Below are 27,050 nucleotides of genomic sequence, written 5' to 3' on the forward strand. Positions count from 1 at the left end.
TGTTAATGTTTTGGTTCTGATTTAGTTTGCTATTAGTTAAGTTAATTTGATTAGATTGCATGTTTTTAGGTTTAATTTAATTTGGTTAAGGTTTAATCAATTTTAATTTGCATGGTTTAAGGATTAATTAGGTTTAATTAAGTTAAGATAAGTTTAATTTGATAGTATTGCATGATATTAAGATTTAATTTGCTTAACTCAATCTGTTGTATTACAATTTCTAGTTATTTATTTGAGTTTATGATTGCCACATGTTTCTTAAGTTTAAATTACATTAACTCTGCTTGTTATGTTATTGTTGTAGGGTTCTTAGTTTAAATTCGGCTTTAATTCAATTCAAAGCATATAGAATTTATCTTTAGGTTGCTTTTCCATGATTACATGTTTAATTTCCTTTGCATGATTAGGTTTTTATTATATATTGTTAATAGCATTCTTTTCAATTTGATTTAAGTAATTTTGCCTACTTTGAGTTTAATTTTATATTCTTGCATAATTAGAGCTTCAGTTTTAGCTTAATTAAAGTTCTTTGCATCTTAATTTATAAGTTACTTGTTGTTTGCATTAGTTTATGTTTAAATTCATATTAATTCACTGTTATTACATGTTAATAGGTTTAATTACATTATTTAAGTTCTGTTTTTATTAGTTTGCATAATAATTCATTATTATTATGATTTTTTCAGATATAAGAAATGTGAGATAATTTTAGTACTTGATTTACTCTTTTTCAATTTCTATGGGAATGATCTTAACTTACTATTGTTATGATCTGTGCATTTACAGATTCTCAATAAAAAATGTGATGAATATACAAAGTATGCTTGTGTTAGAAATATGATGGATATTGTGGAAAAGGCCTTAGTTAAATTAATTCAAAATTAAAAATTGTGCTTGTATTCAGAGGGAGGTTATATTGAAAAATTGTATTGAAAATAGGAGGAATTTTTTCAAATTGATTTTTAAAATTCATAATTGATTAAGAGAGGGCTTTTCAAAGTAAATTTATCTTATGTATTGTTATATCAAAAAGGGAAAGATTATTAGCTTTGAATTGATTTAAGTTTTGATATAAGAAAACATTAAGTTTCAAACTTATTCATTTAGTAATTTTTTTGTAACCTTATTTTTTAATCAATTCTTAAAAAATTACTAAATGTTATTAAACTTCAATTTTTCTCAATAATTCATACTTTTAAATGAATATCATTTGTAAAAAAATGTTTGAAAAAATCAATTTTTTTCTTTCGTAAAAAATGTCAAAATATGTAATTTTGGGAAGATGGGTTTGATCTCACCATGAAAAGGATCAATCCTTTCACTTCTAAAAACTTATCCTCTATTTTTTAAGCATAAAGATTGATCCCATCATTGATGCGCTCAAAGTTAGAATGCTATTTCCTTGTTTTTTAGGAAAGTGAATCAATCATTAAGATCCATCCCCTCAGTCTAATAGCTATCTTTTTAAGCTTGAGGATTGATCTTAGAATTGATACCTTCACACAAGAAGTTTGAATTCAGCCCAAAATTAAAGGAAATAACAATTCTTTCTCAATTCCAATGACTCACAATGCCTAAAAATAAAAAACCCACATAAAAAGAAGCCTTCAACGTAGTCAAGAGCAAAAGATTACACTCTAGAGCATCAAAAGTAGGATTATAAATGAACCAAACATAAATAAACGAATGTATATCTATGGTTTATTTGTTAAAAGAGTTCAAGCTCTGTTCTTATTCGATAAAAAAAATTACTCTATTAGTTCGAGCTTGATTCGTTTAAACCATAGGATATTCATGTTCGATTTGATTAAGTTAAAAGAACTTGTTCATGAACATTAAACAAACATGTTCGTGAATATAAATGAACATATTTATGAATAATAAACAGACCATAATCAAACAAATTTAAACAAACAAACTCTAAATAAATATAAATGAACCTTAATAGGATTAAGGTAAAGGATAAAATTATAATTTTGTTATTATTATTATTATTATAAATGAACAAAAAAAAACAAGTTTTAAACAAATTAAAATGAGCTTATTCATGAACATAAACGAACCAAATAGGCCTCTATTTATATTTGGTTTGTTTAATAAATGAAAATAAAAATACTATTTAAGATTGTTGTTAAGTTTAATAAATGAACATAAACTGAACATATTCATGAATGATTTGTCGAAAGGTCTATTCATTTACACCTTTAATCAAAAGTCAATATTCTTTATTTCTAGAGCATTTTCTTGTGTTAAAGCCTACTCTTGTAATATTCAAGCTCAACCTTGTATTGTATCATCTCTTCATTTTTATGCTTAAACCTAGCAAACACCCACCTATTAGAGGTTTCATTTGGTTTGCAAAATATTTTGTCAATTAAAAGGGATTAGTAAACAAGAGGTAAGGTATCCTCTTGAGAACTTTTGTAATGAGGATTGGATAAAATCCTAAAAATGGATAGAAGTTGCTATCTTGACCTTTATAAGATAGATATTGTAATTTGTATAAGAACATTTTTCAGTGGATTTGAAGGTTGGCTATGAAAGCTAAAGGAGAAGACATAGGTGTTTTTGGAGAAAGACCAAACCTTTATAAATTCTTGTATGTGATCTCTCTTCTCTTATTCTTTTATTTTCATTGTTGTTTATTTGTGTTTTAATTTCATAATTTTCTCATATTTTCAATTTTTTATTTACATTTATTTGAAAATTTATCTTTGAGAAAGAATTTGTAGACAATCTAATTCATATCCTCTTAAATTGTTATCTACACTTGAGCTAAAAAAATCAATTAGATATCAAATTAAATTAAATTTTTTTTCATCAAATATTAAAATTAAAAATAATTGTGACAAAAATTAACAAAAAATAAAAGTGGTAGAATTCTCAATTTCATAATAACCTCCAAATAAAAAAACCTAATTTCACAATCCCCTCCAAAAAAAAATTCCCAAAACCAATATCATATCCTAACTTTCAACTTTCACACAAACCATTATTCAACTTTTTTTGTCTTTCATATTTCAATTTTAAAAACAATATGTTTGAATTTATAAAATAATATTTTATTTTTTTTATTTTCAAGTAAATTTAATATTTTAATATGTTTGAAACACTAAGAAAAATATATTCTAAAGTTAATTTATGTAAATAATGGTTTCAATATTTTCCTTAAAACATCAAATGCAATCAAATGTTAAAATTATAATATATAATTTTTTATATTTGAATTATTGTTATATTAAAATTTGAAATAAATATAATAAATCAATAATTTTTTGTAAATGATTTTTTTATAAGGAAATTAAATTTTAAATTAACAATTTTTTTTTTATTGATAATTATTGTAAATACAATAAGGATAGTGCTAAAAATCATTTAATATTCATATATGGTGTGTTTCAAAATTAAATTTATTTCATAATCGAATTTAAATATTCAATATAGTTTTGTTGATGATAAATTATTGAAATATTAATTTAATAATTATAATTAATAATATTTTAAAATTTTTAGTTAAGAAAAATGTTTATCATTTATTTTTATTTTTGTATAAAAAAAGTCATATAATTATAGTTTGGGTTTTTTTTGGGGGTTATAATTCGATTCTTTATGTGTTTCAGATCAAATCAATCTCTAGTTCTACTCATTTCAAATTTGAGTCATGATGGGTTCGAGTTGTGTCGGTGTCTGGTTTTTTTGGGGTTAGATTTTTTTCAAATTTGATTTTTTTCGAATTTTGGTCTTTAGTTTTTTTTTTTTTTAGGCAACTTGGGTCAAATTTCAATCGAAAAACTAGGGGGAAAGCTTCTTTTTGATTAATCTCAAAATGTTTAAGCCTCTTTGGTTTCTTCATCTAATAATTCCACTGTTAATTTGTTGTTGTTGTTTTGTTTTTAAATAAAAATCAAGGAATTTTCATTTCCTAAGTTTAAATTATCCCCGACAAAACAAGTGTCTCACAATCTCTTTTTTCTTTATGCTTCATTTTGTTTATAGAATAATTTTATCTTTAACCTATCTTCTAGATAGCTAAAACTATTTTGAATAATTCTTGTATTTATCTCATATTGGTGGATTAACAAAATCATTATATACTAAATTATATTAATCAATGTCAATTAATGAGTAATTATTATGGTACCATATTGTAATATACCTAAATTAGTAATATGATTATCGTTAAGTATGATCTCGATTTAATTTTGTATTTAAAAGTAGAATGAAATAAGTCAAATTTAACTAACATGTTAAGGTAAATCCCTACTCTCACCTCTCTCTCTCTCTCTCTCTCTCTATATATATATATATATATATGAGGTCGGCCCATTAAGTTTCATAACTTCAGTTTTTGGAGGCAAAGAGTAGTTTTTTCTCTTCTCCTTTGCAAGTGACCATTCGAAGCTCAAAAGGTGGCAGTGGAGGGCTTGTGATGGCGGCATTACTTTCATGGGCCATGGTTAAGCAAGATTAAGCTCTTGTCTGCATCCAAGTAAATTTTAATTTCAGTTTAAAATAATGTTAGTGACCCAGTGGGGTTTCGACAAAATCTAACAATAATTGCATACAAAAATTTTTGTTTTTACACAAAAAAACTGAACTAGGCACTTCCAATCTAAGGTAAATACCCAACATTTCAACAAATTTTAATGTTTCGATAACATACCCATAATAAACTTTTTAAAAAAAAAATTGGTTAATTATTTGTTTAAGTCAAATTGTTTATACTATCAAAATGAAAAATATTAATTGTTTGCTATAACTTTTTACTTTCTATTTTTATCATAATAGGAAAGGCAATCACTATGAGAAGAATGCTTATTTATTAAATGTTTGAACGGTTTCACTGATTCTTAGACTTTGTTCGATGTTGATGACTGTATATTACTTATATAAGGCGTTGTAATTTTTGATGTTCTTTGGTTGTGAAATTGCAGGGTGACAATTGGTTGACAGCCAATTCCAATAGAACCCGATATTGCATTCATCCATAGTTTACCATTTCATCAATTTTCACAATGAATTGCAAGGTAATATCTAACTGTAGTATGAGTTACACAAAAACACTTTTCTGAATCATATTTCACTTCCCATTGTCAACAATTATCCATAACTTAGTTCAAGTAAGGGATTGGGAAAAATGAAAAACAAATGAAAAAGACAATAAATGTGTGTAGATTTGCTGCTTTCCAATCTATTGTTCTAACATTATTATGCATTTTGTTTGTTCTACATTAATGCAGGACACATTCAACAATTTCAATCGAACATTTCTATTGTTACTGTAAATTAAACACATCTGAACTTTTTTTTTTTAATTTTATCAATATGGTAAGTCCTTGATAGAAAAAAAATTTAACACTATTCAAAGACTTTAGGTTCTTTATAAATTAAAACATTTCAAAATGGTATAAATATTTTTCCCAATTGCCTTGCAATTGAGTTTTGATAGGTTCTTTGTTCATCTGTCTTTACTTTTTCTTTATTTAGGCAACTTCTAATGATTTAGCCTATTTAGCCTATATATTCCTCTCAAAACCGTAAGGTAAACATCTCTTATTTTGTATTTGTGGGAAATACCTTATAGATGGTCACTTTCTTGCGTATAAACAAATTGATTAATGATAATCTAATTATTAATCCAACACTTTCATTTCTATTTTAGGTTTTATTTATTATTTTGTTTTTTGTTCTATTTGAGGTTTTAATCTACCTCCTTTCTTAATAGTTTACATGGTTATTTATATTTTATGTCTGTTGAAATTTTAAATTAAGGTTTTCTGTTGATTGATACGGTGATTTAGTGTTGTTATGAAAAACTTTTCCTTACTCCTCAATATAGTCGCAATTAGTCTTCCATACATTAAGATTTGCAACACCTATTCAAGGGCTGAGAATCGGGTTGCAAGGCAAATCTTGATTGAAGGTCCTAAGAAGAAGTAATGAGGCACCGAAACATTAGCACCACAAGGCGCTATTATGAGAAGTATGCTATAAGGAAAGTGAAAACAGAATAAAAAAACATAAAATATTGTGAGGTAATGCATTGTCATCTTTGAAACTTATAAAATCTTTGCAATTATTACATTTTTACTACATTTAACCTTTTGTTTGCAAATGTCATTGGAATCTTGATCAGTATGGGTAAAAAAGGGCCTTTGATGGAGAAAGATCATAAGTGAAAAATTATCTTGAAATCAAGATCTAAGAGTATGTATTCTAACAAACATTTTTATTAAATACAACAATGAAACTACAATTAAACTTGCAATTAAATCAACTTTACGGGGATGATATGATAAGATTGACATTTTGGGGAGAATTTGCACAATAATTAGATGAAGATCAGTTCATAAGAACAAAGAAAGCCCAATTATCATCTTTGCATCCATGAAAAAGTTTTATAATTGACAATCACATAACACAACTAAACTTTAGTAATTTTAAACATCTATATTGTATACTTCCTTGAACCCATTAGAAATATAACTTTTTTTAGACAAATACCATATATAAATTATGACTACTTTTCAATTGGTACATGCTCAGCTTCACAAATGATTGTAAAACTAAATATTCTAGAAGTACACGATCTCAAGAACATTTAACTTCATTATAAAACACTTTAAACTTCAAAAAATAATTATTCTTTTCCATATGAGATTCTAAGCAAATTCACCTTGTTAATGTTGTCTCCCAAAAAAATACAGAAAGAGATAAAGACAAAGAAGTCCTCTTTGAAAATTGCCTAAATCAACTGCATAAAACTACTTTCCTTGAAAGTTTATTTGACGAAAATCCCCCACAAAGGAAAAAAAAAGATTATATTTGTTTACAACAAAAAATTTGCACAACAAATATCAAACGAATATTTATTTTACAATATACTTTTTTCAAACAGATATTAAGAGACTTTTACGTACTCAAAAATTTTTAATTCATAATATATTAGAAGCAGAATACCATTACATATTTCTTACCATCCAAAATTTCAAAATTATACTAAATATTTTTTTTTCCCTTCATTGCAACAAAATGAAGCACCCATCCAATGCATGAATGAAAGAGTACTTTCATTTCCAATTCAAAAAAAGATTATTGTGCTTTATACACATTTACAAACTCGCACGAGAACATATCAAAACATACTTACTGTATTATAAAAAGAAAAGTGTATAAATTTTTATCTTATCATCAATTATGCATTGTTTATCTTTATTAAAATTTGTAAAAATTTAATTATGAAAAATATTAAATACCTAACTGCAGTAACGCCCCGAATCTACCTACTAGTATAATAATATAATCTGTAATGGACACAACCCGTACTTGTGACAGCGACTACTGAGGATGGTGGCACACGCCTGTTGTCAAATCAAACCTGCAATGGACGCTGAGGATGCCTCCGTACGGATGAGCCAACGGCCGAGATTGCCTCTCTTTCAACTTGTCTTTCTACTTTCTTCTTCAGCTCCAGCTTTAGCTTTGGTCGGCCCCCCTATAAAACCACTCATCTTCATCTCGCACTCTTCTTTTCTTTTCACTCTCTTTCTTTTGCTGCGTGATACCAACACCCAACGCCAATGGCGCTGTTCTGGGAGAAGAAGACGAAACTATGTCATCTCCTTTTCGTCTTTTTCAACCTATAAATCTAAAATTGCATTATGCGTGAGGGTTGGGTTTTCTTTCTCTCTTTTTTTTTTTTTTCTAGTTTTAGGGTTTTCATTTCGCGTGCAATAATTGCATAATGAGTGAGGTTTGGTGTTTCTGTTGGATTTAATAATATAGAATAACGCTTCAATTCCCTTTTTCTCTTCCCTTCTTTCGAACAAAAATTAAGTTTGATATGAAGCATTCAGCATCAGGCCTGGGTCAGCAGGCTCACGAAGGTATCTTTTATTTTATTTTTATTATTATCATTATTACTTTGTTGAAAAAATTAAAACATGAAGTGTCGTTATTCATATAGTTAAATCTCGATACATTTGCATGTAAGTTTGGTTTCATCTCATTACAATTATAGTTAATGATGAAAGATTATTAGGGGAAAACAAGTGCTTGAACTCGGAGCTATGGCACGCCTGTGCTGGCCCACTGGTGTGCCTACCCACCGCGGGGAGCCGTCTGGTCTACTTTCCTCAGGGTCATAGCGAGCAGGTTTCTTCTTCTTCTTCTGTCTTAACAAAATCTCTCTCTTCTCTTTCTGGGCTTTCTGACTTCCAAATACTATGAAAATGAAATCAACTTGCAGGTAGCAGCCACCACTAACAAGGAAGTTGATGCCCACATTCCAAATTACCCCAACTTGCCTCCTCAGTTGATATGCCAGCTCCACAATGTTACCATGCATGTCGGTTCCCTCCTCTTCTCTTCATTTTTCAATCATAGAATCCCTCAAGAGTTAAAACAGTTTATGCATTTTTTATTTCAGGCTGATGTTGAGACAGATGAAGTATATGCCCAAATGACATTGCAGCCTTTGACACCAGTAAGAAGCATTGCTTTCTTCTTCAGTCCAATATACTTTTTGGGTTTTATTTATGATGTTTTCCTCATCTATATTTTGATAAAGGAAGAGCAGAAGGATACATTTCTTCCCATGGAGTTGGGAATTCCAAGCAAGCAGCCAACCAATTATTTCTGCAAGACCTTGACAGCAAGTGATACTAGTACTCATGGTGGTTTTTCTGTTCCTCGTCGTGCTGCTGAGAAAGTCTTTCCTCCACTGGTACTCTCTTTTTTATATCTCTAGCTTCCAACTGGTTTCTGAGTGCTGATGCGTTCCTTATTTCTTTGTCAGGACTTTTCGCAGCAGCCACCAGCTCAGGAACTTATTGCGAGGGATCTCCATGATGTTGAATGGAAATTTAGACATATTTTTAGAGGTTAGTTTTAACTTCTATCAAGCATTCTCATAGGTTGTAATAATTTCTAGGTTCTTTGCATTTTTAAGTTATTGGAGTTTGCAATGCTATCTTAATTTGAGGTTATGTGTCTCTGCTCTCTAAACTTAAATTTCCACTAGAGAAGAATTAGTTGGCTGCATTTGGCAAAAGTCATAGTGATATGGTGGACTTGCTGCTATTTTACTTTCTTGATCATAGTGTTTGAATAAGTTACTTAAACCTAGGCCTTTTTTTTTTTTTTGCCTTGAATACTAATTTTTATTCTTCGCTTTTCACTTACTGTGTCCTTTAATCAATAATCCATATCGGTTCCTTTTGTTTATATATGGAAGTAAAACATTCATGATTCATGTTAGGGCTCATACACTCTTGGTTTGAATATTCAGTGTAGTTTCTAGGGGTATTTTTTTTTTGCCCTAGAAAAGTGTATGAAATTCTTGAAAACATAAATAGCTTTCCTGGATTAGCTCCTGCCTGTGAAATCAAATGGATACTTTGAAATACTGTCTCATTTCTTAATCACCCATTCTCATAGTTTCATCATATAACTTATCAACTTGGTACCTTTTTAAATTAACCGAATTTTCTGTGTCCTTTGTTCTTTATATCGGCATTAAAGTGCTATTTCTCCTAAATGGACTTTTTTTTGGTTAGAATCTTACCAAATAAGTTTATGTGATAAGATAGTCCTTTGTCCTTGTGCACTTTCATGCTTCAATGGGGTCATCATCCTGACCAATTGGTTTTCACTTTTCATCATTTCTAGAGTGTCCATTTCTCTATTTTTTTTCTTTTTTGTCTTTTCATAAGTGTTAGCCTGTCCATTTCTGTTTTCTAAATTTGCTGTTAGAATCATAATTTCTCTTTTCTTTCAAATTGTATTTGAGTTTTCCTTAAATAAATCCTAAAAATAACTTCTTCTTTTGTCCTTCATAGCCTTCTCAAGAACAAACATATACTCTCTATCCTCCCTTGTACACTTGGTTTAAAGTTTTTATTCTCTATTCTCTCATTTTGGCAAGTTTGTATGTCTTTGGTAACCGGTTGCCGATAAAAATCTGCACCTGACAAAGCGTATGCTTCACTTACTGTGACCACCTTCTTGACCTTTCTTTGTTGCTTTGCACATTGCTAGATTTTCTCTACAATGCTTTATGAAAAGCTTTTTTTTTACTCCAAATTTATTTTGTAGTTCCTTTGTCTACCACCAAGATTCATTTTGAGCAAAGTAACCCCTCTTTGTTTCTTCAAAACTTAAAATGTCCTTAGTAGCCTTGCTATCCTGCTTATACACTTTAATTGCTTTAAATTCATTGTCCTCGATTCTCTTGATTTGGCCAGTTTGTATGTCTCTTACTTTGGAATTCAACTACTTACAAAAATCATCCTAAGTCGAAATCTTTATTTCTCTATCAGTCTTCATAACCATTTTCTTTTTTGTTTTGTACTTTGCTATGGTTTCTCTCATGTTTGCTAAGCTTTTCTAACAAATATTTTAGTTTTGATCTTTTCTTGTTCCTTTTTACCACCGAGATTTGTTATGTAGGTGGGACACCCTCATTTGATTTTTTCAAAGTTTTTTGAGCCACTTTTTGAATGTGATTATCCAAATCATCTTACAGAATTTGCTTTCTCGGTCACTTTCACCAACCTTGTTTAAGCCACTTATTCTTATAAGTCACAAGTTTGCACCATTCAAATCTCTCAATTTTCTTCTCTCCTTGCATAGTTTGACTTAGAGTTGTAATTAAGCTGAGTCAACCCAAGCTTATACAGTTTTAGGCTTGAATTAGATTGAGCTTTATTTTTTGTGCTCGAACTTGGTTTGTTAAAAATTCAAGCAACTTGACCTTGACTCTGGTTGGCTCAATTATCACCAATTTGCACAAGCAGCTTGAAATTTATGTGTAAAATATTAAAAACAAAAAAAAGAAATTCAAAAGTTTGATAAGACTCACGAGTCAATAGCTTTGTTGGGCATTACAAAGCTTGAAGTCTGCTTGACTTGTTACTGAGTGGCTTAAACGCAAGTTCGGTCAGACAGTGAACGAATCCAACTCTAGTGTACATCGAATTGAGCTTATTAGGTAGCTTATTAGTAATCCCATTTCTATAACTAGTGTTAGCTATCATGAATAATGTCATAACATTACAGCCTTTCCATGACTATTTGTTTCTTGGAAACCATGATCTGTTCGAGTGATCCTTGATTTCCTTGGCCTCTTTTTTGACGTGGCTATTGAAATCTCCTCAATGAAAATCTTTTCCTCTTGGAGGATCCTTTGGATCAATCAGGTAAATCTTCCCCAAAACTTACCTTGAGTTAACTTATCCAATTTGTTTGAGGTGCATATACAATCACTATATTGAGTTGACTCATCCTTTTGAAATTCCCAACATCACCCTTCAAGGTCTTGTCCATGATGATAATAACATATCAGTTTTTGTTTTGTTCTAATCTGAATTTCTAAGTTTGAAGCTAGAGTCTTCAAGATCCTTTGTCTTTCTTAGTCACTTGGATGCATTTGATTCATTTTAATAGCCTCAACGTCTTAGTCATTTGGATGCATGTAATTCTTTTTAATAACCTCAACGAAATCCACCAATTACAAGTCAATGACTCATTAGTCCAAGTTACAAGACCCTTATTATAGTTTTTGGCTATCTTCTTTACAAGACCCAAGAAGTTTCTAAAACCATAGCTAAAAAAATGCATATCAATTGAATAAGTAACTGAATAAAACAAATGAGTTTTTGATATCACAATTTCGGCACTATGTCCAACGATTTGAAAAGATTTATGTAATTTGCGTAGCTTTGTATAAATTGTTAGGATTTTTTGTTATGAGGATTTATCAAACCTACTAGATATTCGATTGTGTACTATATAAAGTGTTTCAATTCTTGTCATAGTTTTACCATACTTCAAGAATGTATTTTGAATTTTGAGTTCTAAATGTGTCTTGATTCAACATTTTATACAAACATAGGATTTTTTAGAATGCTCAAAATTAACACATTATCAATATATCTACTAAATTGGAAAGGAGGCTTTTCTCTATTGGGTTGAAAGCAATGTAAGGATATATAGTAATTCGGAGAAGTAATGATTCATAAAATACATAATTTAAACTTAATGGATTACTTTCAACAACCCAGTGGTGCTGACCAAAGCTCTTTTATATATGTTTATTACTTTCATGGCTTGAAATGAAGAGTTTATGTGGTCCTCTTGTTAGTCTGAAGATTAAAATCATGTTTTGATGAGGCATTTAACTGAAGAAAATGCAAGGTTGGGGCTGAAAGCAGTGTGATCATTTCCTAGTTATGGCTCTTTACAGGATGAATAACTCTCAAATTTAAATGTAGATGAATGTAGAATTCTGATCTGTGATCATTTTAAGAATGCTAACAGACTCAAATGATCAAAGTGCTTCAAATTAAGGTTTCAGTGCTAGAACCAGCATTGATGCATGCTATGAAGGGTTGAGAAAAATACTTTCATTGTGTAATTAGAACTAGGTAAAAATTTTCACTGTATATAATGAAAATCCTGTTACTAAGTGGTTTAACTTGGAAGGGCTTGTGACCAACAATCACGAAATAAACTTCAAGACTCAAAAACATATTAACTGAAGTTTATGTATCCTAAATTTTCTTCCGAGTTGATTGACTTATATATTCTATATGCTTGGAGGTACTACTTTAGTTTTGACTTGATACTAATTTTTCTCTACTGGTTCTTTTGTGCCTGTAGTTGAGGGAACTGTGGTTTTACCATCTTTTTCCAAACTGCTTAGACAACCATGTTAATGACAAATTAGATTGTCTTTTGTCGCATGCTAAAATAATCTATCTAATTGTACAACTATTGATTTTCTATTTAACTTGATGTTATGTCACACAACTTGCAGGACAGCCTAAACGTCACCTTCTTACTACAGGTTGGAGTGTGTTTGTTAGTGCTAAGAGACTTGTTGCAGGGGATTCTGTTCTTTTTATTTGGTATTAATTTTCTTTTTACCTAGTTATGCTGCTAAATATGTTATTGTATATTATTATTTTTTAATAATGCCTGGTAGATGTGGTTTATTGGGGTTACTTAACTAGAGAGAAAGCTAAGGGGAGGGAAGAGCATGTAAATATGCGTTTTTGACCATATCTTGTCAATTCCTGTCATTAGGAATGAAAAGAATCAGCTTCTTTTGGGAATTCGCCGTGCCACTCGCCCACAAACTGTAATGCCATCATCTGTTTTATCTAGTGATAGCATGCACATTGGACTCCTTGCTGCTGCTGCTCATGCTGCAGCAACTAATAGCTGCTTTACAGTATTTTATAATCCAAGGTGGTGATGATTTCTTAACTCTTCCATTCGTTCTTTATGTCTTATCTGTTAACATGCTGTATTTTCTAATCTGCAGGGCTAGTCCATCTGAGTTTGTAATACCCCTTTCAAAATACATCAAGGCTGTTTTCCACATGCGTGTCTCAGTTGGGATGCGTTTTCGGATGCTTTTTGAGACTGAAGAATCAAGTGTTCGTAGGTATTATAGTTCTTAATGGTTGATTTAGTATTATTTTAGTGGTTTATCTTGTGTGATTCTATGAATTGCTTCTGTTTATCTGAGTCATGTTCTCGAAGGCTGTCTATACATTTTATTAAAATGTTGTATTGACTTTTTGATATGGTGGCAAATAACTTGTGTATTTTTGAAACAGAACTTCACCATGTTAGTCACTAATGCTGTCTGATTTCAAATATTTGATAAAAAGTTCATTATGTAGAAGTGCTATCCATGTTTTATTTTTTGAAGATTTTTATTTACTTTTTCTTTTTGCATAAAACATTTGAATTTTATTAGTTTTATTAGAACTAGTAATGGTTGATAAAACTTGGGCAGTTGCACCATGCTTTATTCTTCCATGCCACATTTATTTGAACTTAAAGATTATGAGAAATTGAGTATAACTGGACAAGGTTTAAACTTTTCTGTTATATTACATATAAGTCATGCAAACTTAAATCTTAACCAATAATGGATTATATCAAAATCTTAAACGCACATACATAAATAAAGGTGGCAAATGGGTGGGTCCAGTTGGGTTTGGGTTGGGTCATTTCGCGTCAGGTCATTTTGGGCTGAAGAAAATTTGGATCATTTCGGGTTCGGTTTGTCTCGTTTTTATGTCATTTTGGGTTTGACACTCGGTTTATTTGGGTTCGAATCATTGGGTTCAAGTCATTTCGAGTCCAAATTATTAAGTTTTAAAGTCCAATCAATATAGTTTTGGGTTAGTCTTTCGAGCGGTTTAGGTTTGGATCATTTCAGATTCGGGTTATTTTGGATTTTGAGTTGTGCAGGTTCAGGTTGTTAACTTTTCTTGGTCAAATTGGTTTGGGTAGGCTTGAGTGAGTTTTTTGGGTTCGGTCCATCTTTGACAGCTCTATGCATGGGAATAGTTTTTTTTTTTTTTTTTTCCATAGCAGAATTTTAGTTTCAAGGCGTTTGGCAATAGAGTGATAAGAGATTGGATAAGAAGAGCTAGCTAATCTCTTTCTTTCTTTTTTTATTCATTCTTTTTAATTGGGAGAGAACTCAATAATTTTGTTTGGTAATGCAGGATATAGTTTGGGTATAAAAATTTGATAATTAAACTTCTTTACATAAAACTCTTTTATGCAGATACTGAAACTTTTTAACAATGAATTAAATTATAGATAAAATAACTATTAGTACAAGTAAATATTGGCACAATCTATATATTTTAGGAAAATATTAGCAGAAAAGAGAACAAAGTACAAGATTGATTACAAAGGGAGTGACAAGGATAGGGTTAATGGTAGCCAGCGTAAAATACACCATCACACAAACATGTAGTATCTAATAGAATATTGTATTGATGTGGATTGATGGATGATAAGGAAAATTATTTTCAAATAGTTTCGAGGCTTTAGAGGAAAATGAGACTAGATAAATCAAAAGAAACCAAAGGTTGATTTGAAGAAAAAGAAAATAGAAGAGGTAAGAGGAGAAACAAAAAAATGATGGGGAGAAAAGACAATAAACAATTAAGAAGGGAAAATAAGTGAAGGGAAAAAAGTAGGGGGGGGGGGGACATTAAAAGTGATTATAGGAATTTTGTAGTGAAGTTCTAACAAGGAATACAAGAATGATTTTAAAAAGTTAATGAAGCGGAAGCTGTGTCTGTGTACTAGAGCAGGAGCTTCAAGTGGGGCTTTTTTAATGTTGGAGGGATCCCCTAGTCGGACAGCCATTGATTAGGGAATCATGAATATAAATTGTACTCTTAACTTTATTGAAAAACTGTTTTTAATGGAAACTATTTGATTTTGTATGCCAGTTGATTTTTGTCAGCTTGCTGTTGAAAGTGCAGTCCTAAATGTGTAGCTCTAAATTGTGTGGCACCAAAGACCTACTCTTGCTATGTTGCACCATTTATTTGTTCATATGTATATGTCTTTTCTTTTCTTTTCTTTTTCCTTCTCCAGGTATATGGGTACAATAACTGGCATAAGTGATTTGGATTCTGTTCGCTGGCCAAATTCCCATTGGCGGTCTGTGAAGGTAATTATTAGTATATTTTACATGAATCTCGTAATAGGTGGTTCATGGCACATTTTTTTTTATTGTTTATGGTGGCATAATGTCATATCCCATTATATTTATGCATGTGTGAAAATTCATTTGTGTTTAATGTCCATGATTTCTTGATTGATGTCTGTGCTTTCTCGGGGATTCAATGCTAGTTGATTGGTTATGTGAACTTAGATCTTGAACAAAAGAGAGGCTAGGGAAGGGGTTTGATTGGGAGATCTATTCTGTTGAGGTTTAGAGGTAGTCAGATTATCCAATATGAGTAGAGGTGGCATACGGGTGGGTTCGGGTTCGGTAATTTCAAGTTTTGATCATATCATCGGGTTCAAGTTAGTTTCAGGCAATTTTAGATATTATGTAACTTAATATGTAACCATTTCAACATGATTTTAGGTTAGGGTCATTTTGGGTTTGAGTTATTTCGAGTTTGGTTGTTTTGGGTGCAGGCTATGTTAGGTTCAGGTCATTTTGGATTTGGGTTTCTTCAAGTTTGGATCTTTGATGTTTTTTTTTTTTTGACAATTCGGTTTTGGATGGGTTTCCAGGTTTTTTGACAATTCTAGTTAAAATCATTTTCTATTCATTTGTGATCATAATGTGCTTGTATAGTTGTAGGATTGTTTCATCATACATACAGAATAGGCATTATGATTAAACATTGGTTGTAAAATGATAATTTTTATTTTTGCAATATCCACATTTTTGAAAGATTTAGTTAAGATAATCCTTTCCATATTTTTTTTCTTGCTTGCAAAGAGTGAACCTCAACACATTATTGTTTATCCAGGTGAAGGTAGTCTTTATTTTGCTTCTCAACCCAAATTCCAGGGTAAACCTGATATTTCAATGTCTAAGGCCCAAAGTAAAAATCATTGTTACAAGTAGACCTATCCATTGGCTGGATGACTTGCCAGGCCCGAGTTGGGCTGAGCCTTGGATGGGCTAGAGATGTTCTATTAATAAAAATTATTTTTATTTTATTTTTACTCTAAAATATATTAAAAATATTAAAATGATATAAAAATATATTTTAAAATATAGTCGGGCCTAATTGAGTGGGCCTGGGCGGAGACCTGGGTTTGGTATTTAGAGTTGCCAACTGGTCGAATCGGCCTGGCCCATGCACACGACTAGTTATAGGAGAGGAGAATTTTATTGATTTTGTGGACTTTTTCATGTGGAGAGAATTATGTATCTTCCTTTTTCTTTTGGGTGGTGATTTCTGGATGGAATGGGATGCAGTTACTCCACAACTCTTCCACGTTGGAAGAGAGATTTCCTATGCTCTCTTTTCTTCTTGGCTAGAAACTCCATGCTGCCCTTGAACTTTTTAAACGAAGCCAATTTTCTCATTGAACTTTCATTGAATCCAATATGCAAAAAAACCCCCAGTTTCTGTTCAATAATTCCAATTGACTACAGAGTTCAAAGTTTGTCCAGTGGCACCGTTAAAATAATGGTGTTGATATGTCGAAAGGTTGCTGGGTCAATGGTTTGGCGGAAAAGGTAATCATCTTAATTTATAATATACCATGGTTTCCAATACCCTAAAATAGTATGGAAATTATGCAAAAGTTAAAACCCTCAAATACTTATTGCCAAATAACTGCCATATCCACCCCAAAATTAAACAATACACTCAATTTTACCAGCAATCTGTTCATGTAAGATGTTCAAGTATATAGGATGGGTTCACCAAAGGGTGAAATGATTAGAAAATAGGTGGTTGATTTTATATTGGCCTATCTAAATGATTTGTTGTTTTAGTTAAATTCTTGAAAATGGAGATTCCATTGTGCTTTACTGGTACTGATGATACTACTAAGGTTTATAAACTTTGTGACTTTGAAGATTCTTAACAAAAGTGGGTGGCACAGGGCAAGGGAGGGGAAAGAGAAGTAAAAAGTTTTCCATATATTCATTTTCCAACAGTGAGTCAAAGGGGTACTCTATTGATGGTGTTGATGAAAGTTATGAAAGAAAAAGAAGAAATAAGGGAGATAAACTAGAAAGAAACAAGAGAGAAGAACAAGTGGGAAAGGAATCCCATTTCAATGTGCAATGGACGAGTTGCATGGAGAAAAATGAGGAAAAAGACCCTTATCATCTGTCTAACTGTCTGCAAACGCTTAAGAAAACTTAATAAAGTTTAATGGTATGTAAGTTACACATGCACAATTATGTTGAAATGTTAGCTGATTGCATAAAAATAGAAATTCTGGTTCACATTGAATGCAGTAAAATTATAAGCATGTTTATTTAAAATATATATAAGCATGTTGACTTTTTTGTTGAAGCTTGAGGGCAACCTAGGGTTTTTAGCCTTTCTTCTTTGTCCTTTTTGTCTCAGGGTAAGGATTCTACTTGATTCACTGTTTTCAGTTATTAAACATGTCATGCAAATTTAAGGAAGCAAAGAAGATGATGTTGGTAATTTGAATAATCTGGGTGCTATCATGAGGTAAATCTGATAGTAAATTAATGAGAAATATCTAGGTCTGACAATAAGGAAATCATTTTGTTAATTGGCGAGGTGTGAATGAGGATGGACTAAATTTGTGTTTATTATCCGCTAATGGGGTTGAGATTGTCTAATTGGAGTCTCTTTTTTGATACATTGTTCCAGACATGCCAAAGTGATAAATTTGATCTCTCTCTCTCTCTCTATTGTTCATTTGTGTATGTAAAAGAAGTGCTTTTAAAAGAGAAGAGAAGTCTTATGAAAGTTCTTGGATGTCTGATTTAATCCGCTCCATAGTCTTTATTTAATGGCCAACAATTTATTCAAGTTAATTGTACCTTAGGTTTTATTCATTTTTTTCTTTTGTGAAAGTAGCATCTTAAATTGGTTAACCTCTTGTTACCTGGCATTTCTTTGTTTCTCTATTAAAAGAAAAAAGATTAAAAATAAAAGAAAATAAAAGAAATGGAAAAGAAGGGGTGAGGTTACAAACTTGCAAAAACTTGATTTTTCTGTCAGTTCAGTTTCAAGTCCAAACTCAATTATAATCCCTCCTCTTTGTTTTTGTTCACCTCTTATCACCCCAAAAACTTTTAGTTTATCTTTCCAATCTCTTACTTGATTACTGTTTTATTGTCTTATGTCAACTAGTTTTTGCCTGATTCAACTTTAAACCAAAACTTTTAGGTACATGGTAGCATCTTTAATCCAGGCCTATATGTTGAATTAGGACTTGGGTTTTTTTTTTTGTTTGGATATTGTTTACAAATATTGTCTTTATACTTTTGTTTACAAAAGGGGATCCTATCGGCTGATAACTGTCAAAATAGTTCAAAGTGTCTAGCAATGTGTTCAATCTATTGAAAATTTCTATTCTGTTGTTTCTTACTCTGCTGTTTCACGGACTTCAAAGCTGAGAATTTGTTTTCACTTTAAAGTTTCTATTTTTGGCTGGCAATTTTGGTTTCTTTGAACTAAAAACAAAACCAATGTTGTGCTCTCAGTTTGTGCTTCTAGCAAGGTGGTTATTGCTAGTTAATTTAGAAATACACATTATTAATGTTTGCAGCATCTCATTGAGAATGATTTGCGAGAGCACTTCTTCTGCTGTGGCCTCAAAATTAGGGTCCAAAGGCATTGTTTTGTGTTATGATTTTGTTGGTAGCGTGTGAATCTTGTAGGTTCAGTATCATTTATGCATTATTAATGTTTGCAGTATCTCATTAGGAACAATTTGAGAGAAGCGCTTTATTCTACAGTGGCCTCAAAATTAGGGTCCAAAGGGGCTTTGGGTTTTTGTTGTTAGCATGTTTTGTGTTGTGTTTTCTGTGTCATCAATGGCTCAGATAGCATAACACAGGCATTTTTTATTTGCCTCTGCATCTGTTTTATCTATGTGTACCATGTTTCTAACAATTTCAATTATATGCTCAAAATTGCTTTCCTAGGTTTATGATTCTTCGTACATATCTGTCCTGTGAGTTTTCAAAAGAGAATACCTTTGCAAAATGCAGAACTTAAGGTTCACCGACCTGCATTAGAGTTACTTTAAGTCCCATTAGAATGCATGGCAATTTACATGTGTCTTCTGTTTGACAGTGAATTTGTTTTAATTACGCAAGGGATCACAATGCAGAAATTTTTTGCTAATTTTAATTGACTGAAGTTTGATATCTTGCCTGCTCCTATGTGTAGGTTGGCTGGGATGAGTCAACGGCAGGTGAGAGGCAGCCAAGGGTATCATTGTGGGAGATTGAGCCTTTAACAACTTTTCCAATGTATCCATCTCTGTTTCCCTTCAGACTGAAACGCTCTTGGCATTCTGGTTCATCTTCTTTGCATGGTATTGTTCTTTCTGAGGTTCTAGTCTTAATCCCCTTTTCAAAGAAATGTGGCTGGACGTCTATTTTTTTAATTTCAATGGATTTGAGATGGATTAACCTGTCTTCTTTTGGGGCTGTGAAATTTAGACTGTTGGTTGCCTTAGGCAAGAGTGTTTAGTAACCCCTTAGGAAGGGGGGAGAGAGGGAAGGGGCAGGGGGACTGAAGATAAAGTGTTTCTTGTTTTACAAGAGCCTTGATAAGAAATTTTGGCATGAATCTCTAATGTGTATTGAGAATTTTAAGTTTAAAGATATGTCGCAAAGGAAACTTTGGGATTTTGTTCTGCCATGCTAGAGATGGGTACCTTGGCATATTGCATGAGATATATTGTAGTAACCCACTCGAAGCTTTAAATCTAATGCTGCTATTAGTTGGGGTAAGTTGGTTGTCTTGGAACCAGATCCGACCTTACCTTACTGTTGAGCTTCCTATAGCCAATAGGCACATAGGCAGAATTTGCTTGTAAGGCCACAACAAATCTTAGATATAACCAATTTGAAATAACAGCACTTTACTCTGCCCTTAACATGTGGCTTCAATACTAACAATTGAAACAAATGGGCATTTCACACGTCTTGTTGGAAGAGGGAAAAAAATTTCAAGACAAAATATAGGAAATACCCGATAAGCATCTAACCTAAAAGGTCCAAAACATGTTGGCTATAGGTTGAGAGGTCTAACTTGAGTAATGCAGCCCACAACAAAGGCCAAATTCTTATAATCTAGGATAAGGCAACTTAATTTTAGATCTAATAGACTAGGTGTTTCTCACTGCCCCCCCTAAATACTGGACCTGCGCTGTTTGTCCAAATGGCTACTAGGAAAAGAACTAAAAGAACTAAACCTAATCTTACGGGAACCAATTTGACCTGAGTTACCTCGGCCAAGGTTAAGACTGAGTTAGATTTGTTGGGCACTAGAACAGGGTCCGAGTTATGCTGCAGAATTCTCTTATTTTCCTTTATAATGACATTTAATTCCACAGATTACACATTTTGTAAAAGAAAATTCACAATTAGGTAGTTCACTTTCATTCCACAGATTGCACATTTTGCTAACTCCGTTGACTGAAACGTGACATGGCTCAATTGCGCAATGAGGATGCACCAATTGTCTTATTAATGCCATGCCAATTGTAACACATCTAGAAAATGTTTATGTAATTTTCTATTTTTCATTGTCTAAAAAGACTATTTTTGAAACTAAAAATAGAGAAAATCAAGAAGAGAGACAAATGGGGCGAGAAAGGGAAGAGACGGAAAGTGGGGAAAGGAAGAGAGAAGGGTGGGGGTAGGTGAAGGAACGCGGTTGGCTTGAGACAAATCAGCATTGATCTTAGTTGTTCTGGCCAGATCACTATTGGCTGGTCCACCCGTCCTTCCTCTTCCCCCTCCTTTCTTTCTCTTTTTCTTCCTCTCTTTCCCTAACTCCCTCGTTTCAATTTATTTTTTAGAACTTTTTAAAAAAGAAAAAAAATGAAATGACAGTGGCAGTGGCATATTTTGATTGGTGCTATTGGACATGTCACCCTTTTGATTGATTGAGTTGGCAAAGTTTGCAATTTGTTTGATGGATTGAAAGTTGGAGTACCTAATTATGACTTTTTTTCTTTAGGTACCAAATCAACATTTTCACTATAGTTCAGGTACCAAATATGCAATTAAACCTTTTGAATAATACTTAGAAAAATAAGAAAGAAAAGGGATAAATGATGGAAAATGAGAAAAATTACAAGAGATTATATAAGAGGGAAAAAAAAAATCAAAAATATCTCATTCTTTTTTCCTTTTTGTTGCATCTATTAGATTAAATATCTTAACCTACTTGTCCAGTTTTCATAATGTCTTTCTTCTTATCTTTTTCATGTCCCTTTTACATTTTTTTTTTCATTATTTCAGAATTACATAATAATACCATATACTATATGTTTAAATTGTAATAAAGTTTTTGTGGAGGATATTTAGGAAAGAAATATGCTTTTTCTAAATTTTGTTTCAAGAAGTTAGTTATGCAATAAGAATTTAGGCCTTGTTTTTCAGTTTTCTGACATCGTAAAGAAGGGTTTTCAAATTTTGAAAGTTCATGAACTGATTTCATTAAATTACACGTGTATGAAAACAAATGGAAAGTGCATATAAACCCTTATATTTATTTTAAGTAATGAATACCAATTCATTGTGGTAACTTTTTTTCAACCATTTTGTTACAACTGAAGCTTTAAGTTGATGGTCTAGGCTTGTCTACTTTTTGTATTCAACATGCATTCAAATGCAGCATTGGAATCAATCTTTAAAGGAAAGCCATTTCAATTCTTGATTAAACTTGTATCAGGGAGGTATTTGCTCTCTGAGGAAAGGGTGATGACTTTTCAACTTAATGTTGTCAAAATGCATTAATCTTTGAAGGAAAACCTTTTCAATTCTTGATTAAACTTGTGAGAGGGAACTATTTGCTCTTTAGAGAAAAGGGTGATGTGCTACTTAAGTTAGAGAGTTTTCATATACTTTTTCATATGCTTGGCCAGTATTGCAATTCATTAGGCTGGATTATTTGAAGCAAAAGTGATTACAAAATTAAAGAAAAATATTATGCTCAGTTTGGCAAATATATGTTTTCATTGCTTACTTTTAACTGTGGACACTTTAATCTTGATGCATGGGCAACATGTTTGTTACGATTGGTTCTTTTTATCTGTTTCCTTTGGATATTTTACCATGATAATCGTCTTCTTGCAGATAACAGAGATGATGCAGCTAATGGGTTAATGTGGCTAAGGGGTGGATCTGGAGAGCAAGGACTGCACTCTCTAAATCTTCAGTCGTTTGGCTCAATTCCGTGGATGCAGCAAAAACTAGATCTGAGTTTCCCTGGAAATGATCATACTTTGCAGTACCTAGCCATGCTGGCCAATGGGTTGCAGAACCTGGGAAGTGGGGATGCCCCGAGACAGCAGTTGCAGCAATCTTTGCAGTATGTTCAACAGCCTGGTGGCCACAATTTACTATTGCAGCTGCAGCAGCAGCAGCAACAGCAAGCTGTTTCACAGTCAGTTACACGTAACATTGTGCAGGCACAATCCCAAATTTTAACTGAGAACTTGCCCCCAGTCCTTGGACAGGAGCAAGTAGGTAATCAACCGGAGGAACATGCTCAGCAACAGCATAACATGATTCAAAGTGATCAGTTCCAGCAGAGGCAGCCGGCTAATGTGCCTTCATCATTTCTGAAAACAGATTTCATCAACTCAGCAAAGTTCTCAGGATCTGTGCCCCCTCTCCAGAATATGCTGGGTTCATTATATCCTGAAAGCAATGTTAATCTTTTGAACTTCTCCAGAACTAATCAGTCGATGCTAGCTGAGCAGTTATCCCAACAGTCTTGGGATCAAAAGTATACTCATTCACAGGTAAATGCCTTTGCTAGCTCAACATCACGTCCACCAGTGTTTCCTGGAAAAGATGCTGTAATAGAGCCAGAAATTGGTAACTCTGATGCCCAGAATTCTACTCTTTTTGGTGTTAACAACAATTCATATGGCCTTCTACTCCCCACCATGATGCCTGGCTTTGCTACATCTTCAAGTGAAGCTGATGTGCCATCAATTCCATCAGGGGACCCCTTATTCCAGAATCCTCTGTATGGTTGCATGCAAGACTCTTCAGAGCTGCAGAGCACAGGGCAAGTTGACCCACTGGCTCCAACTCGAACATTTGTCAAGGTATATGAGCTGCTGTTTCTAGAGGTTATTTCCATATTGGCCATGGTTTGCTCAAGATTATTGTGATGACGATTTGATTTTTTTTTGTTTCTTTATTTTTTGTAGGTTTATAAATCAGGGTCGGTGGGACGCTCATTAGACATCTCCCAGTGCAGCAGCTACCATGAGTTGCGAGAGGAGCTGGCTCAGATGTTTGGCATTGATGGGGAGTTGGAAGACCCTCTTAGATCAGGCTGGCAGCTTGTATTTGTTGACAGGGAGAATGATATTCTTCTTCTTGGAGACGATCCATGGGAGTAAGTATTTTCTATGGTGATAAATTAACCAATCTCCACATGCATGCATGGAATGCTGGTTAAGATCACAGTCAAAGGTGAAAAACTCAGAATTGCATTTTCAAACATATTCTCGGTATACTCAATAAAAGTGAGATCATATTTATAGTTTCAGTTCTGCCCTCACTGATCTATTTCTGCTTTGAAATGGATGGTCCCCATCAGATCAGATGGACATCCACAGAAGTATTAAGAGTCTTATTTTGTGTCCAAACCTCTTAAACATTTTTACTATTTTGTCCTCAATGAGTTTGACCTCCTTTTCCCTTGTGTATTTATTTTTATCTATTTATTTTTTCCCTCCTTGTGTGCCCACTCATCTAGCATAGAATTCTAATTTGTGCCATGCTCATTTTTGACATAGTTTGATGCATAGTTGTCCAGATGACCATATTTGTTTTGTTTCCATCTTGTAAGAGTTTTGGTAAAATTTGGCAGTCATACAAGACTCTCAATGCATTTCCTTCAATTTGGCTTGCTTTTTGTGAGTGATATCTTCATCAGTTTCCCATCTTTTTGGATAATTGACAATGTTGGTCTTATTTCCATCCTGTAAGAGTTTTGGTAAAATTTAGCAGTTATCTTGTACTCTCAATGTATTTCCTTCAGTTCTGATTGGATCTTCTGAGTGACATCTTTATCAGTTTTCCCATCATTTTGAATAATTGAACCAAGAGTTTAGATTTCTAAGTTTTTGTTATGCTTTTTATGTTTTCACACTTTCTCATTGATCTTCCAATCTCATTATTGCTTATAGTGAAGTTGCATTTCAAATGCTTTGTTTTAGATTTGATCAAGTAGAAGCTCTTAGGCCCCGAATCACTTCAGGATTCAAGTTTTCTCATCTATCAACACTATATTATATTTACGAATTGCCAAGTCCATACACAAAAGCACATCTTCAATGTGCCTAGTAAGTTCATCAATAACTAAGCCAAAAGTTGAGTCTCAAAGCTGATACTTGGTTTAAACTAGAGGTGACAATTGGGCAAGTCAGGTGAGTTCGGGTCGATGGAAAATGTATGTATTTCGTGTTATTTGGATCTGAGTTTAACATGGGTTATTTTCATTAGGGTTATTGAGTTAGGGTCATTTCAGTTTAAAGTATTGATTTTAAGTCAAATCAATTTAAGTTCAGATTGCTTAAGGTTAGTCTGTTGAGTAGCTTAGGTTTGTTTCATTCCAGGTTTGACCTGGGCGGGTTTGGATTGTTGACTTTTCTTTCTCAAATCAGGTTGGTTTAGGTTTGGACTTTATTATTTATTTATTTATTTATTTTTTCAGATTAACTTTGACTGTAGTAGTTTATACTCCGTTAAGCAACTTTTTCATCATCCATATCCTTTACACTGGATATAAGCACTTGACTTCTTTCTTCTCCAAGACCCTTTGAAAAACAAAAGGAAAACAGTAAAGATAACAAGAAACTATTGATCTCATAGGAAGAAGGAAAAAATCCTGAGGGACTTAACTGAAGAGAGGTGACTGGATCACAAGACTGAATCATATGATAGTTAAAACTCAAAAGTGAGAATTCTCCTTAAGCAAGCTACCATAGTTTAGTATTTTCATTGATTGTTTTTAGACGTTTTGCATTTTGATGATATTTGATATCATTTGGGCATTTAAGATCGTTAAAATGTGTTTAATTTTTGTTTGGATAACGAATAACTACCATGCAGGGCGTTTGTGAATAATGTTTGGTACATAAAGATACTTTCACCAGAGGATGTGCAGAGGATGAGGGAGCAACGAGTGGAGGAGCCCTTTGGCCCAACCCCAGGTCCAAGGATGAATAGCAGTGGCACTGGCACTGGTGGTCGAGATCATGTCTCTGGACCCTCATCCGTTGGTTCACTTGAATACTGAACCAAAAATTCCAACGAAAATTTTCCAATGTCTGCTGGTGTCAACAACCTCCCACCGCTATTGTGTTTGTAGTGCATCAGAACAAGACTTTGTTTCGCCAACACTATAATGTATTATCCCATCCCCCCCTCCCCCCCCTCTTTGCCTTCAGAATACGTGTATCTAAAGTTCACAGCCTTGGTTAGGGAATTAAATCATCTAAAACATGCCCTCAACTTTAAGCAACACATATTATATGCTACTGCTATTATCCTGCAATTATGACTCCTTGTTTCTCGATAAATTCTTGCTTTTACTGCTAATAACTTCTTTCTTTTTACCCATGAAAGTTCGGTGCTACTTCGTAGGTGTGCAATGAGAGTTTTGCCACTCCAAAAAAAAAAAAAAAAAAAAAAAAAAAAAAGCGGTTTTGCAAGTTGCAATTCTTGTGCTTGCTTAAACTGTACGCGTAAGTTTAAATTTATCGATTCTGTGTCTTTGTAACAATTTGGGTTGTGGAACAATCATCTACATTCAATTTAAGCTTTATTCAAAATTAAAAAAAAAAAAAATGAACAAAGTTAGGAAAAAAAATTTCATGTTACCTAAATTGCATAGTTTTCCGTCAATGTCCAAATAAAGGTTTAATTGTACGTAAATAATTGTACGACAGCTCAATAATATTTTTGCATTACATTTGACTTTGAACTTTTTTTTATTATAGCGTGATATAGTACTTCTTTTCATACAATTTTTAGTCAATGTCACGAGTTTTTGGAGTTAAAATTATTATTTTTATTCATCAATGAACAATTTAAAAAAAAAAAAAAATTAAAACCTAAAATGTTTAGATTTTACAAGCAAAATTAAAGAGGTGATAAGTATCTTGTTAAATATATTTATAAAAACTGATAAAAAATTAATTATTAAATGTATGTATATGACAAATATATGATAAGTTTATCAAAAATTATAAAAAAATTTAGGTGAAATATGACATTCCATAATGTACCATAAACAAAACACATAAAAATTCTAGTATTGAAAAAAAAAATATAACAATTGAAAATGAAAGAAACTTAAATAATTTTATTTAAAATTATGCACAATGATATTTCATAAAAAGAAAATAATTTGACCAAAAAGTTTTAGCAATTTTTTTTAATATAGAGAATAAGATTATTGCAAGAAATTCTTCTTCTATTTTGTTGCCAAACTTTATTTTAACGATTTTTATCATTGAAAAATATTTTTTAATTGGTGCAGTAAAAATAAAGAGTC

At 32.2% G+C, this 27,050-nt stretch overlaps 1 protein-coding gene across 5 annotated transcripts; it reads left to right on the forward strand.

The window, feature by feature from the left end:
• The first annotated feature begins 7,539 nt into the window (after positions 1–7,539).
• Positions 7,540–26,073, forward strand: LOC111283326 (auxin response factor 8-like). 5 transcript variants are annotated; one of them, XR_016340947.1, is made up of 14 exons: positions 7,540–7,886; positions 8,042–8,154; positions 8,249–8,347; positions 8,429–8,485; positions 8,570–8,725; positions 8,798–8,882; positions 12,818–12,908; positions 13,087–13,251; positions 13,328–13,450; positions 15,418–15,493; positions 19,680–19,827; positions 22,604–23,586; positions 23,692–23,959; positions 25,604–25,721. XR_016340947.1 is itself a non-coding variant. In XM_089758447.1 (14 exons), the coding sequence occupies exons 3-14, from the start codon at positions 8,342–8,344 to the stop codon at positions 25,788–25,790; spliced, it is 2,268 nt and encodes a 755-aa protein (XP_089614573.1). In that variant the 5' UTR covers positions 7,540–7,886; positions 8,034–8,154; positions 8,249–8,341; the 3' UTR covers positions 25,791–26,073. The 5 variants fall into 5 exon arrangements, 3 of the variants coding, with proteins under 3 accessions (XP_089614573.1, XP_022727508.1, XP_089614572.1); XM_089758447.1 differs by having other exon boundaries at positions 8,034–8,154; positions 23,692–23,882; positions 25,604–26,073; XM_022871773.2 differs by having other exon boundaries at positions 23,692–23,882; positions 25,604–26,073.
• The last annotated feature ends 977 nt before the right edge of the window (positions 26,074–27,050 follow it).

The sequence above is a fragment of the Durio zibethinus genome, chromosome 3, assembly GCF_047325235.1.
Source record: "Durio zibethinus cultivar Kanyao isolate XHJ-2024 chromosome 3, ASM4732523v1, whole genome shotgun sequence".
Lineage (NCBI taxonomy): Eukaryota > Viridiplantae > Streptophyta > Magnoliopsida > Malvales > Malvaceae > Durio > Durio zibethinus.